Source organism: Loxodonta africana, chromosome 5 (assembly GCF_030014295.1).
Source record: "Loxodonta africana isolate mLoxAfr1 chromosome 5, mLoxAfr1.hap2, whole genome shotgun sequence".
In the NCBI taxonomy this organism is placed as follows: Eukaryota; Metazoa; Chordata; class Mammalia; order Proboscidea; family Elephantidae; genus Loxodonta; species Loxodonta africana.
Genome location: NC_087346.1, coordinates 153,056,039 through 153,070,439, shown reverse-complemented (window position 1 = coordinate 153,070,439; position 14,401 = coordinate 153,056,039). Strand labels below are relative to the sequence as shown.

The following is a 14,401-nucleotide window of genomic DNA, read 5'->3' as shown; positions in this document are numbered from 1 at the left end:
CTTTCCCTACATCAAACTAATCAAAATTATTAGAAGAAAATGTAAGACTCAAGTATTAGAAGAAAATATCGGAATAATTATTCAGTTTTTCTGCCTTTCCATGTAGAATTCATTTTTGTATATGGTTTGGGGTAGAGACACAATCACCTTTTTTTCTGTGTGGTGAGCCACTTCCCCAGCATCACTTGATGATTTATCTCTCCTTTCACTGAGGATTTGGGAACCCCCAGCTCATCATATTCATTTATCCAACCAACAGGTGCTCATGATTGATTCCTCATGTTTGAGAACGCAGCCCCTAAGGTAGTAATGCTCAAACACAGATGGACAAGGTATTTGTTCTTCTAAAGCTTACATTCTAAGGGCATCCTTGAACATCTCCTCTGGGCAGCTTTCTCTGACAACCTCCTCCCCACTCATCTCCCCAAACAGAGATGATATAAGGGAGAGAACGACCCAATCTATCATTCTACATTGCATTTTTTTTATTGTTGTAAAAATAGAAAACACAACATTTGTCAACTCAACACTTTTCATTTGTACATTTCAGTGAATCCAATTACATCAATTATGTACAACCATCACCAACATCCCTTGCCATGTTTTCCATCCACACAAACAGAAACTCAATGCTAGCCAAACACTCTCCTCTCTCCCCTTTCCTCTCCCCCCCAGGATCCATCATTAAACTCTAATCTCTATACATTTGCCTATTCTCACAGTTTTATATTAATGAAATCATAGAATATTTGTCCTTTTGTGATTGACTTCTTTCACTCAGCATCATGTTTTCAAGGTTCACACCACATGATTTGATTAGATGTGTATTTTGTCTGCCAGGTTCCGAGACTTTCCACTGCAGGGATTGGGTATTTTTCATTTGTGTAGCCAAAAAAAAAAAAAAAAAAAAAAGTCTAGCATAGTGCTCATATATCAATAATTATTCTAGAAAATTTCCTGAAATTTATCCTAAATAAGATTTCAAAGGGACCTTAGAGATTAAGAAAGGCACACTACCCAAAAGGGACCTTAGAGATTAAGTAAGGCACACTAAGCCTACAAAATTAAACTACGTTTTCAATTTTATTTTATAATGCTTAGTAATGGAGAAAATTTGACATTTAATTACATATTTTGTTTTATTTAATTAATCATGAATGTTCAAGGAAAGTAAATGTGCTTAGTTGGAACAAATATTACTTAGGATACAAATAACAATAGATACACAAATACAATGCTAATCATACAAAATATAGGCTGTCTTATAAAAATGCGTATATGTGTATACACACATACGACAATGGGGTAAATTTGATGATCGGGTAACTTTGATCCCTGAGTAGTAATTAGAAGGAGCCATGGTAGTGCAATGGATAAGTTTTCAGGTGCTAACTCGAAGGTGGGCAGTTTGAACCCACCAGTCGCTCTATGGGAGAAGGATGTGACAATCTGCTTTTGTAAATATTATAGTCTTTGAACTCCTATGAGGCAGTTCTACTCTATCCTATAGGGTTGATTTGAGTTGGAATAAACACGATGGCAATAGGTTTTTATAGTAATTAGAACAGAAGATTTAATCGATTGCAGCCATGATGTGGTTACACACACAGACATACTCACACACATATACACATGTATATATACCAAAGACAGGAAGTTCTTGGTTAAGTAAGCCTGGGAAAATTTAATGATTCATAACTTTCAAAGCTATCTCAAAGGGACTTTACCAAACTATCTAATACTGACCTCACCCACCAGCATGCCGTGATAAAAGCTAAAATGGAAATACAACAAAGTTATGGAAAACCAACTTAGATTATCTAATTTGTTTACTTGTTTGCTGCCTGTCCCTCCCACACTTTCACTGCTATAATTCCAACATCTAAAATAGTGTCTAGACAGCAAAAAGAAAAAAGATCAAAATGGATGTCAGAAGAGACTATGAAACTTGCTCTTGAACGTAGAGTGGCTAAGACAAAAGGAAGAAATAACGAAGTAAAAGAGCTGAACAGAAGATTTCAAAGGACGGATCGAGAAGACAAAGTAAAGGGTTATAATGAAACGTGCAAAGACCTGGAGTTAGAAAAACCAAAAGGGTAGACACATTCGGCATTTCTCAAGCTGAAAGAAATGAAGAAAAAATTCAAGGCTTGAGTTGCAATGTTGAAGGATTCTACAGGGAAAATATTAAACAATGCAAGAAGCATCAAAAGAAGATGGAAGGAATACACAGAGTCACTGTACCAAAAAGAATTGGTTGATATTCAACCATTTCAGGAGGCAGCATATGTCCAAGAACCAATAGTACTGAAAGAAGAGGTCCGAGATGCACTGAAGACATTGGCAAAAAACAAGGCTCCAGGAATTGACAGAATACCAACTGAGATGTATCAATGAATGGAAGCAGCACTGGAGGTGCTCACTCATCTCTGCTAATAAACTTGGAGGTCAGATGCCTGGCCAAGAAAGGTAATTCAACAAAATGCAAAAATTATCTAGCAATATCATTAACATCACACACAAATAAAACTATGTTGAAAATCATTCAAAAGTGATTGCAGCAGTACATCAACAGGGAACTGCCCGAAATTCAAGCCAGATTCAGAAGAGGACATGGAACAAGGGATATTGTTGCTGATGTCAGATGGATACTGGCTGAAAGCAGAGGATACCAGAAAGATGTTTACCTGTGTTTTATTGACTATGCAAAGACATTTGACTGTGTGGATCATGACAAACTATGGATAACATTTGGAAGAATGGGAATTCCAGAACGCTTAATTGTGCTCATGCAGAACCTGTATATAGACCAAGAGAGTTGTTTGAACAGAACAAGGGGATACTGTGTCGTTTCAAGTCAGGAAAGGTATGCATCAGGGTTGTGTCCTTTCATCATACTTATTCAATCTGTGTGCTGAGCAAATCGGAGAAGCTGGACTATATGAAGAAGAATGTGGCATCAGGATTGGAGGAAGACTGGTTAACAACCTATGATATGCAGATGACACAACCTGGCTTGCTGAAAGTGAAGAGGACTTGAAGCACTTACTGATGAAGATCAAAGACTACAGTCTTCAGTATGGATTGTACCTCAACATAAAGGAAACAAAAATCCTCACAACTGGATCAATAAGTAACATCATGATAAATGGAGAAAATACTGAAGTTGTCAAGGACTTCATTTTACTTGGATCTACAATCAATGCCCATGGAAGCAGCAAAGAAATCAAACAACATACTGCATTGAGCAAATCCACTGCAAAACACATCTTTAATGTGTTAAAAATCAAAGATGTTGCTTTAAGGATTAAGGTGCACTTGATCCAAGCCATGGTATTTTCAATCGACTCAAATGTATTGGAAAGCTGGACAATGAGTAAGGAAGACCAACATCTTTGAATCATAATGTTGGAGAAGAATATTGAATATACCATGGACTGCCAGAAGAACGAACAAATCTGTCTTGGAGGAAGTACAGCCAGAATGCTCCTTGAAAGCAAGGATGGTAAGATTTCATCCCACATACTTTGGACATGTTATCAGGAAGGACTAGTCCCTGGAGAAGGACATCAGGCTTGGTAAAGTAGAGGGCCAGGGAAAAAGAGGAAGGCCCTTAATGAGATGGATTGAGACAGTGGCTGTAACGATGGGCTCAAACATAACAAGGATAGTGAGAATGGCTCAGGACTGGGCAGTGTTTCATTCTGTTGTACATAGGATTCGCTATGAGTCGGAATCAACTCGAGGACACCTAACAACAACGACAACGCATAACTGTAGTTCAGCAAATACCTGGGGAATGACAGTCTCTGATAGAATAAAGAGCATCGTCATTTTGCAAAATGAGGATCTCGTAGCAGAATTTTCCAAATTTAACAACAAGAAAAAAAAGTTGCCATCAAGTCAACTCTGACTCCTGGCTGTTTCATGTGTGTCAGAGTAGAATTCTGCTCCATCGGGTTTTCTATGGCTGTTTTTCAGAAGTGGATCAACAGGCCTTTCTTCCAAGGCACCTCTGGGTGGACTTGAACCTCCAACCTTTCGGTTAGCAGTTGAGCATGTTAACTGCACCACCCCTCAGGCACTATTTAACCAAGAACTGCCTTTCTTCTTTTCTTCAAGAAGCACCATCTACATCATACAATTTGGAAAAAGCTGAACTGAGAGAAGAGTACGTAAAACTCATTTTCCTCCCGTAGGAAATTTATTTATAATTTTTTTTTCCTCTTTGGCCACATTTTTCCCATTCCCTATGAAATTGAGGCCCAATGCGACCATGTTTTATGATCTGTATCTATTCCACCCTACCCAGGGAACAATTTAAGCTTATTTTGCCATTGATTTCTTTATTCATATTTTACAATTACTAAGAGTCAAGGCCACCCTTTAGTGGATCATAATCATTACTGTTGAAAAAAAGAAACTAATGCATTTAGTGAACTTTCATCCTTGATTATCATGGGCTGAATCGCTATGGTTATTTCTCTACTAGGATTTTATTCACAAACCAAGTTAAACATAGGATGTTCCTCTTCTAACTTGCATATAGAAACGGGGTATAAGAAGTAAATGAAAGATTTTAGTATCACTTGGACAATTTAGGTCATATTTAAATTAGCCCATATTTTCCACTCTAAGTTCAATAGGATAGCTTCCCAAAGAAAGTTCTGTGTTGCCCTTTGGCAAAATTCTTTCCCCTACTTTATCCTGGGTCTGTTCTCCCAGGTTTAGTGCTAAACCCAAGCTGGGTCAGCCCAACTGCCAGTTAGGACTTGGGCAGCTCTCCAGAGGAACCACCATGCAGAAGATGAACCACGCTTCTGCCTCCTGTAAGCTCTGTGTTACATACCGAAGAGACTGAGCAACACAACAATGTCTCTGGTTGCATTTTTGAGGAAGAGACAGCAGCTATCTTTCAAGGAAAAACTTACTGGCCAGTACTGCTGGGCATCTGAACGACAACCGTAGGGGTGGAAGGAATGGTTCTGGAAGAGTCTGGCTGATGAATGGTTAAGTGAGAGATGTTTCAGTGGGAAATGTACAAAACTTAGCACAGCCATGAAAGTATGCTCATTTTTAGACACGTTTTTCAAGAATGAACGTACCTGCAGTACACACACAGGTGCTTATAACAGTGCATTGTTAAAGATGAGGGAGATAGAAATTGATCCAGAATGGGAATTATTTGGCCAAAAGGAAATATCTTGAACGCATGGGTGCTGTAATCGTATAAAGCTAACATTCCCCTACTCTATTGAAGCTAGGTATCAAGTGACACTTTTAAACTGATGATGAAATAATGGTTGAAGAGGGATTAATACACTTTGAAATTTGAGCATACCAAGCTGAAATCACTAAACTTTCAATTACAGATGCAATCAAGCAGCTAGACCCTGGAGAGGAGAATTACGCAGGAGGACCGTGGATCAGGTGAAAACTATGTCACCGTAAAGCTTTGGGCCAATGGGGCACAATTTCGTAAGCTATAAAATGGGTTAAGAATATCTACCCTGCCTTCTTTTTTTTTTTTTTTGTATTATATAGTTATGTAACAAAACATTTGCCATTTCAACATTCTTTACATGTACAATTTGTGACATTAATTATGTTCGTTACATTGTGCAAGCATCACCATTATCCATTTCCAAACTTTTCCTTCACCTTTAACAGAAGCTCAGTGTCCTTTAAGCAGTGGGTCCCCCATTCCCCTTCCCTCCCACCCATGCCTGGTACCCATTAATAAACTACGGTCTGTATACACTTGCCTATTTAAGATATTTCCTAGGAGTAGGATCATATGATATCTGTCCATTTGTGACTGACTTATTTCACTCAGCATGATGTTTTCAAGGTTTATCCACGTTGCTGCGTGTATTAGGATCCTGCCTTCTTTACTGAACTTCTGGGGGAATCAAACACCGTTAAAATTTAAACGTCTTCATCTTTAGCAATCTATGACAAGCAAAATGTGCTTATTACAATCAGCTTTGAAAACACAATGTCACTGTGGCAAGCGTGGAGGTGGGCTGCTTGGTCTCCCTTCAATGAAGAATTTGATGATCAGCAAATGGGCTGACAGCCTCCAGCTTTGGGGCCCTCTGGATCCCCCAAAGCATTTGAAGATCCTGCTTTTCCTGGGCAGCCCAGCAGTGACTGGGCATGCTGGGATACCAGGGCCTGGCCATTTCTGCCCAATGTGAGTCTCTCTCCTTTATGAGCAGTCTTTGCTCTGGAGCTCCCCATTTCCAGTTGCTGTCAAGTCGATTCCAACTTGGGGTGATTCCATGTGTGTCAGAGTAGAACTGTGTTCCATAGGGTTTTCATGACTGATTTTTCAGAAGTAGATTGCCAGGCCTTTCTTCCAAGAGGCCTCTGGTTGGACTTGAACCTCCAACCTTTCAGTTATTAGCTAAACATGTCAACTGTTTGTACCACCCAGGAATTCCATTGGGTCGGCCAAAACTTTCCCAGAGGTGCATCACAGTCTGAGGCTTTTCCTCTCAAAGGACAAATTGCATTGGGCAAACCTGCTACAAAAGCCCTCTTTAAAGTATTAAAAAGCAAAGATGTCACCTTGAGAACTAAGGTGCGCCTGACCCAAGCCATGGTGTTTTCAACCATCTCATATGCTTGGGAAAGCTGGACAATGAATAAAGAAGACTGAAGAAGAATTGATGCATTTGAATTATGGTGCTGGCAAAGAATATTGAATATACCATGGACTGCCAGAAGAATAAATCAATCTATTCTGGAAGAAGTACAGCCAGAATGCTCCTTAGATGCAAGCATGGTGAGACTTCACTTCCTGTACTTTGGACATGTTATCAGGAGGGATCAGTCCCTGGAGAAGGACATCATGCTGGGTAAAGTAGAGGGTCAGGGAAAAAGGAAGGTTCTCAACGAGATGTATTGACACAGTGGCTGCAACGATGGGCTCAAACATAGCAATGATTGTGGGGATGGTGCAGGACTGGGCAGTGTTTCTTTCTGTAGTACATAGGGCCCCTATGGGTTAGAACTGATTCCGTGGTATCTAAAACAACTCCATCTTGACATCTGGCTGCCAGAGGACTCAATTAATACAGTTCCTCAAATCCCAATCATCTGAATCAATCCCTGTCAATATTTTGAATCTTGTATTTCTTTCCAGAGATTTTCATATGTATAAATATTGCGAGAGTTTTAAGATGGCTGATTTTTACTTCTTTTTCCTCTAACATTATGTCATGTACCTCTGAATAAGAGGCGATAACGCCTTTGAAAACAGTCTTCAGAATGTTAACCATTTGATGCTCATCAACCTCACGCATAACATTCTTAAGGAGACCCAGAAATATTTCTTGAGAACAAGCATTGAATGGCACGGCTTCAGTGAATTGGTAAATCGAAGACCTTGGTAAACTCCCAGTAGCTTTTTTTTTTTCCTTTAAATATTTTATTGTGTTTTTGATGAAAGTTTACACAGTGAAATAGGTTCCCGTTTAACAATTTCTATGCATATTGTTCAGCGATATTGCTTACATTTTCCATACTGCATCAACATTCTAATTATTTCTGTTCTGGTTGTTGTGTTTCTATTGATCTAGTTTTCATGCCCCCCACCCCCCCGACTTTCTCATCTTTGCTTTAGGGTAATGTTGACCATTGGTTTCATATCAATGATTTCTTTTTTAAAGAAGCACAGTACTCACGGGTGATATTGTTTATTTTGTGAGTCAGTTTCTTATTTAGCTGAAAGGTGACCTCCAGGAGTGGATTCAGTTCAAAGTTTGAAGGGTATCTCAGGGCTATAGTCTCAGGGGTTCCTCTAGTCTCTTATCAGTCCAGTAAATCTGGCCTTTTTTTTTTTTTTAATTTGAATTTTGTTCTAGGCTTTTCTCCCATTCTATCTGGAACCATCTATTGTGTCCCTGGTCAGAATAGTTGGTAGTGGTTACTGAGCACCATCTAAGTCCTTCTGGTCTCAGGCTAGATGAGACCGTGGTTTGTGTAGGCCATTAGTCCTAAAGACTAGTTTCTTCTTTGAATCTTTGGTTCACTTCTTTCTCTTTTGCTCCAGATGAGTAGAGACCAGTAGTTGTTCTCCCAATACCTTTTAAGGTGACTGACAGATTCCTTCTGCACATGAGCCTGGAACCTCTCTGTAGAGTCTTTCTTTCCATGCTGGCTGGCTAAAGACCAGCGGAGAGTGACCAATAGTCATACTTCCTTCAGCTCTGATCAAACTGTTCATTAGTAGCCAAGCTCCAATTTAAGTATTCTTGTCTCTTGGACCATAGTTCAGCAAGAGTTCAAACTTTACAAGGAGCTCCTTCAACTGATGGTCCTGATGGAACTTAGGAGGCATTTCTTCATATTTGATTCTGTTTAAAGAGAGTGTCTCTGCCATTGCTTGATGCTTTGGTAGATGCTAAGAGTGTCTCACAAGAGTACTCTTTGCTATTTTAGAGATAATCCTGGGCATTATTTATGTGGTTTTCATTGATTTTTTTGCTTTTTTGATTTTAGTTTTGTATTAAAGATACAATTACATACCCCCCCCTCAAAACAACAACAGCAAAAAATAAAACAAAAACCCAAAACACAATGTTACCATCAGGTTGATTCCTACTCATGGCAACCCCATGTGTGTCAGAGTAGAACTGTGCTCCATAGGGTTTCCAGTGACTGAATTTTTGGAAATAAATCACCAGGCATTTCTTCTGAGGCACCTCTGGGTGGACTCCAACCTTCACTTTCTGGTTAGCAGTGAGCATGTCAACAATTTGCAATACCCAGAAAAACCAAAAACCAAACCCATTGCCGTTGAGTCTTTTCAGACTCATAACGACCCGATAAGACAGAGTAGAACTGCTCCATAAGGTTTACAGGGAGCAGTTGATAGATTTGAACTGCCAACCTTTTGGTTAGCAGCCGCACCTGGGGGCTCCTACGATTCATAAACACCCATGAATTGCACACCTAGGCTCTGGTAATGTTTGAAATAATTGTGTACCATTAATTTCAACAGTAACCCATTTGTGTTTTAACCTACCACTCTACAAGAGCTCATTAATTCATTTATTTAAAAGTGGGTAAGTTGGTATTTTTAAAACCCTTCTCTTTAAATTTAGCTCCTCAATTCCATTGTCAAATGCCACAGGGCAGAGACTGCACCTTGGAACAAGCTGTGGTATAGGGCCAGGCAAAATGGACTAAGATCTGGGATCTCCAGGCACACTGCATAAATAAATAACCTCTTTGAGCCTCAGTTTCCCCATTTGTATTATATAAAACAAGAATGAAATTATGACCCATCCAATGTAACTGCGAAATATTAGCACTAAATTGAGGAGCGCTCTTCTCGACCACTGAATGGAATTCCATAATTGGAATTTTTTGTTTTCACTTTAACTTAGGCTTAAGCCTGACCTAAGACTAGGGCAGGATATCATCTTCTGAGTTCCTTATGATGAATTTGTTAATTCCATTAGAGTAAAACTATTTTAAACAGAGTCCCTGGGTGCTGCAAATAGTTAATGTGCTTGGTTGCTGTTCAAGTCCACCAGGGGTGCCTAGAAGGAAGGCCTGGAGATCTAATTCTGTAAAATCAGCTATTGCAAACCCTGTGGAGTGCAGTTCTACTCTGATACACATGGGGTGACCATGACTCGGAGCTGACTTGAAGGCAACTGTTTTTTTATGCTGGAGATGGGTCCTGTGATCACTTCACACCATAGTAAAAGTATTTCTGATTTCTTTCTTTTGGGTGATAGTCACAAATGCTCTTGTTTTCCATACCACATTTCTTCCCTAGAACTGAATTTCCAGGATTACAAATAAAATACAGCTAACGTTCGGCATCTGTAGCACAAGGAATCACCATAATATCGTAAATGCACAAGCCCAAACAGTTCTGCAATAAAGACAAGCAGTGCACTGTTCTAGAAAGAGCGTGGTCTGGGAGTCTCACATAAACATGTCGTGTGCGAGCTGCAAACATAAGCAATAGCTTCCCGTAGCCTTTGTTGAGCATCTGAGACATGAGCGTAAGGACCATGTTTATAGTTCTTTAGAAGACAGTTTCTCAAAGCTGGTTTTCGGTTTTGCATCTTCTAAGTATTTCTTCTGTAGTTGGAGCTTTCAAAAGCGTGACTGATTTTCCAGTTTCCATTATAGAATGTTTTTCTTTTCTTTGCAGAAAAGGTAATCTCGTGAACACAGAAATAAATGAGAAATCATAGAGGCATCCACTGAGCGGAAGACGGAAGGAAGGCCAGGCTACCTAGGTAAGAAGAACCTGTGGAGGGGGGCAGGCTGAGTCAGGTAGCATTGCCCCCTGTGGGCACCGCTTTTATCCCTCCCGTCAACCAGTGTAATAGGAAAATACTTGTAGTGTTCAATGATGTCTTCCACGGAATCAAACTTCTGAAAGACAGAAAAGGAAGTTAATGCAATTTAAAATAATGTCAGTGATGGTAAGTTAGAGCACACTCTGAAGGGCTTCATTTTACTCAGAGAAGAGGTTAACTCTTTTCAAGAATTGCACGTTCTAAAGACGCTTGCCAACTAACTGAAAGATTGTCGGCTCAAACCCACCCAGAGACAACTCAGAAGAAAGGCCTGGTGATCTGCTTCTGAAGGGTCACAGGTTCGAAAACCCCGTGGAGCACAGTTCTAGTCTGACATACATGGTGTTGCCATGAGTTGGAATTGACTCAACGGCAATTGGTTTTTTTTTTTTTTGATTGCTGTTTATATTGTAAAGGTGCTTCAGAAAGTGACTTAAAAAAAAAAAAAAGTGAAGCAAACAAGCTCTTGAAGGATGAGCGATAAGAAGGAGAGGATAACGAGAGAGCCTAAAAGGGCTTTCCCTGGGAGATCAAGAGTGAACCCCGTGGGCACTCTAATTCTCCATTCACCTGGTGCTCACCAGGGTCAGGTCGCACTGGTCAAGCTCCATGCTACTGTTTCCGCAGCAACATACCCTATTTAGATGGATTCATTACACAGCAACCAGCCACTTGGAAGCTGTGGTGCCTCCCTGACCCCACCCCTCTCCATGTCAAACAAAATGAAGACTATCAAGGCTTGGACTTCACTTAGAAAATCGGTGGGAAAGGCCTGGAGTGGACGTCCCCTCCCGTAAACCCCTCTTGTTCTAATGCATTCTAGTAAACTCAGAAAGAACTGTGATAAGCACAGGGCTACTGGGTGTCCTTGACCACTTAGCTTCCCTCCCTGACATCTTGTGAAATAACTAGGTGACAGTGGATTACTACATTTCTGTGTTTCCAGAGGTATACAGAGGGCATTGGTTACTCAGTAGTAGAATTCTCGCCTTCCATGCAGGAGACCTGGGTTCGATTCCTGGCCAGTTTGCCTTATGTGCGGCTACCACCTTTTGTTCGTGGAGATTTGTGTGTTGCTATGACGCTGAACAGGCTCCAGTGGAACTTCCAGACTAAGATGAATTTGGAGGAAAGGCCTGACGATCTACTTCCAAACAGCAGCCAGTGAAAACCTTGTGAGTCACAACAGTTGAACCCACAACCAATCATGGGCATGGTATAGGACCTTGTGCATGGGGTTGCCGGGAGTCGGGCCTGACTTACAGCCGCTAACAGCAACCAAACCCAAACCAAACCCGTTACTGTCGAGTCAATTCCAACTGATAGTGACCCTATAGGAGAGAGTAGAACTGCCGCATAGAGTTTCCAAGGAGCGCCTGGTGGATTCGAACTGCCAACCTCTGGGTTAGCAGCTGTAGCACTTAAGCACTACACCACCAGGGTTTCTGCTAACAACAACAGCAGGCACTAATATACATATTTATTTGTGTTTTTTCTTGTTTCACTATCTACCCTAAATTATGGGTTTCATTTGGGACCATGCCTGGTTTTTGCATTAATACAGACTCAGTGCCTGGTACATATTATATAATCAAGAACTATTTGATGAATGAATGAATACTTCTAAATGATTTTAGAACCCTTATTAAGTGGATTTACATAAATAACAAGAAGCTAACTGTTCTCAAATTACATAAGCATATGAAAATTATCTTGGATAATTTAATTTTATAACTAAGACTTTCATATAATATGAAATATGATTTTTAGAATGATCAAAATCCCTAAATAAAATGGAGTCTTCTCAATGGGCAAAAAAATTTAGGTATCTAAACAATATTGAGATGGTTTTGGGCATGTTATCAGAAGGGACCAGTCCCTGGAGAAGGACATCATACTTGGTAATGTAGAGGGTCAGTGAAAAAGAGGAAAACTCTCAATTAGATGGGTAGACATAGTGGCTCCAACAATGGGCTCAAATAGGTCAATGATTGTCAGGATGGAGCAGGTCTGGGCAGTATTTCCTTCTATTGTTCATAGGATCACTATGAGTCAGAACCGACTCAGCAGCACCTAACAACAACCACAAACAATAAGAAAGGAGCCACAGTGGTTCGTTCAAATCCTAACCGAAAGGTTGGTGGTTCAAACCCACCAGCTGCTCCATGGGAGAAAGACGTGGCAATCTGCTTCTATAAAGATGATAGCCTTAGAAACCCTATGGAGTGGTTCTACTCTGTCCTATAGGGTCACTATGAGTTGGAATCGGCTTGATAGCACTAGGGTTTTTTTTTTTTTTTTTTTTTTTGTAGAAGACAGAGCATGGCATTTTGAGATAACTGGATTCAAATCCTGGATGTACCTCATAGCCATCTATGCTGTTTTTACCTGCCCAGCATTCTTTCCTCCTTCTTTTGGTAATAAAAATTCTTTTCCTGCTCAGGACTCCTGCCTAACTCAACCAGGGAACCTGGGAGTGGGCTGGGGGAAGGGTGCTATTAAAGTGCTCTGCTACTCTGGAATCCAGGACCTCACCAGGCAACCGGGGTCCTTGCCTGGGTGCTACATGTGGTTGCTGGGAGGGAAAGCTCTTATTCCTTTTGTTGGGGTGAGGGGTTCAGTAGAAACCTGTATCTGCCTGTGGCCATCTCCTCTTTCCTACCACATATGGCGAGGGTGTGGAAGAGCCAGCTGCCACCTCACTGGGTGGAAAACTTGAGGAAGGAGAGATGGGCTTCCTGACATTGTCCAGTCCTGGGGTCTGCTCTTTTCTGCCCTTCTTGCTTACAGCATCAATTAATCCTCTCCTCCTCAACTTCTCCTTTGAGCTACTTTGAGCTGGCTTCCTGTCTTTTCACATCAACAGAGTCCTAATTAAATCTGTAAGCAGTTTACCTCTTGGAGTCTTTTACTGGATCTGTGGCAGAGTTTTCAATGAGCTAATCTGTGTGTCCACCTCCAACAAGTAGACAATAAATATTTGTTCCTATCCTGGGCTACCACGGCCTGTCTGTCAGTTTGCTGTACTGTGGTGGCTTGTATGGTGCCATGACGCTGGATGCTATGCCACCGGTATTCCAAACCAGCAAGACCACCCATGGTAGACAGGTTTCAGCAGAGCTTCCAGACTAAGACAGACTAGGAAGAAAGGCCTTGCAAACTACTTCTGAAAATTAGCCATGAAAACCTTATGGATCATAACAGAACACTGTTTGACTTGCTTGCTTTGGAACGTCATCAGGAGGGATCAGTCGCTGGAGGACATCGTGTTTAGTGAAGTAGAGAGCCAGCAAGGGTGAGGGAGACCCTCAGTAAGATGGAGTGACACAACAGCTGCAAAGATGGACTTGAACATGCCAGCTATCGTGAGGATGATGCAGGACTGGGCAATGTTTCATTCTGTTGTGGATAAAGTTACTGTAAATCGGAGGCGACATAACAGTCTATCTACCTACGCTAAGGTAAGTAGTTTTCCAGTTGTCCAATGGGGTTCTGACGCTGCAGGGTGGTGATGAATGAGGGGTTGGGGACTCAAAATGCCTGGTTTGAAAGTCTAGTTCTCCCACCTACCAGCTGCGTGGCCTCAGACAAGTTTATTACTCTCTGGGTCTCAGTTTCCCCATCTGTGAACAGCGATGTGATATTAGGACCTATATCTGAATGTCATCGTGAGGCTTAAATGAGCTGATGCCAACATAGTGCTCAGAAGACAGCTTGGTACATAAAAAAAAAAAAAAAAAAAAAGTGCTCAGTAAATGTCAGCCAATATTACTACCTCTTCCTGCCTAGGTGTCATGGATGAATGGTGTCCCCCCAAAATATCTGTCAACTTGGCTAGATCATGATTCCCTCATATGACTTTATGATTGTCTACCATGTCATCATCTGATGTGATTTCCCTATGTGTTGTAAATCCTATCACTATGATGTAATAAAATGGATTAGCGACAGTTATACTGATGAGGTCTACAAGATTAGGTAGTGCCTTAAGCCAATCTCTTTGGAGGTATAAAAAAGAGAGGCAAGCAGAGACACATTGAGACCTCATACCACCAAGAAAGAAGCACTGG

At 40.8% G+C, this 14,401-nt stretch overlaps 1 protein-coding gene across 1 annotated transcript in view; it reads right to left on the bottom strand.

The window, feature by feature from the left end:
• Positions 1–930: 930 nt before the first annotated feature.
• Positions 931–14,401, bottom strand: part of CLNK (cytokine dependent hematopoietic cell linker) — a 106,403-nt gene continuing 92,932 nt past the window's right edge. The window contains exon 15 of the mRNA XM_023549730.2: positions 931–10,407. Within this exon, the coding sequence (XP_023405498.2) occupies positions 10,261–10,407 (147 nt within the window). The 3' untranslated portion in view covers positions 931–10,260. The remainder of the gene's footprint in view (positions 10,408–14,401) is intronic.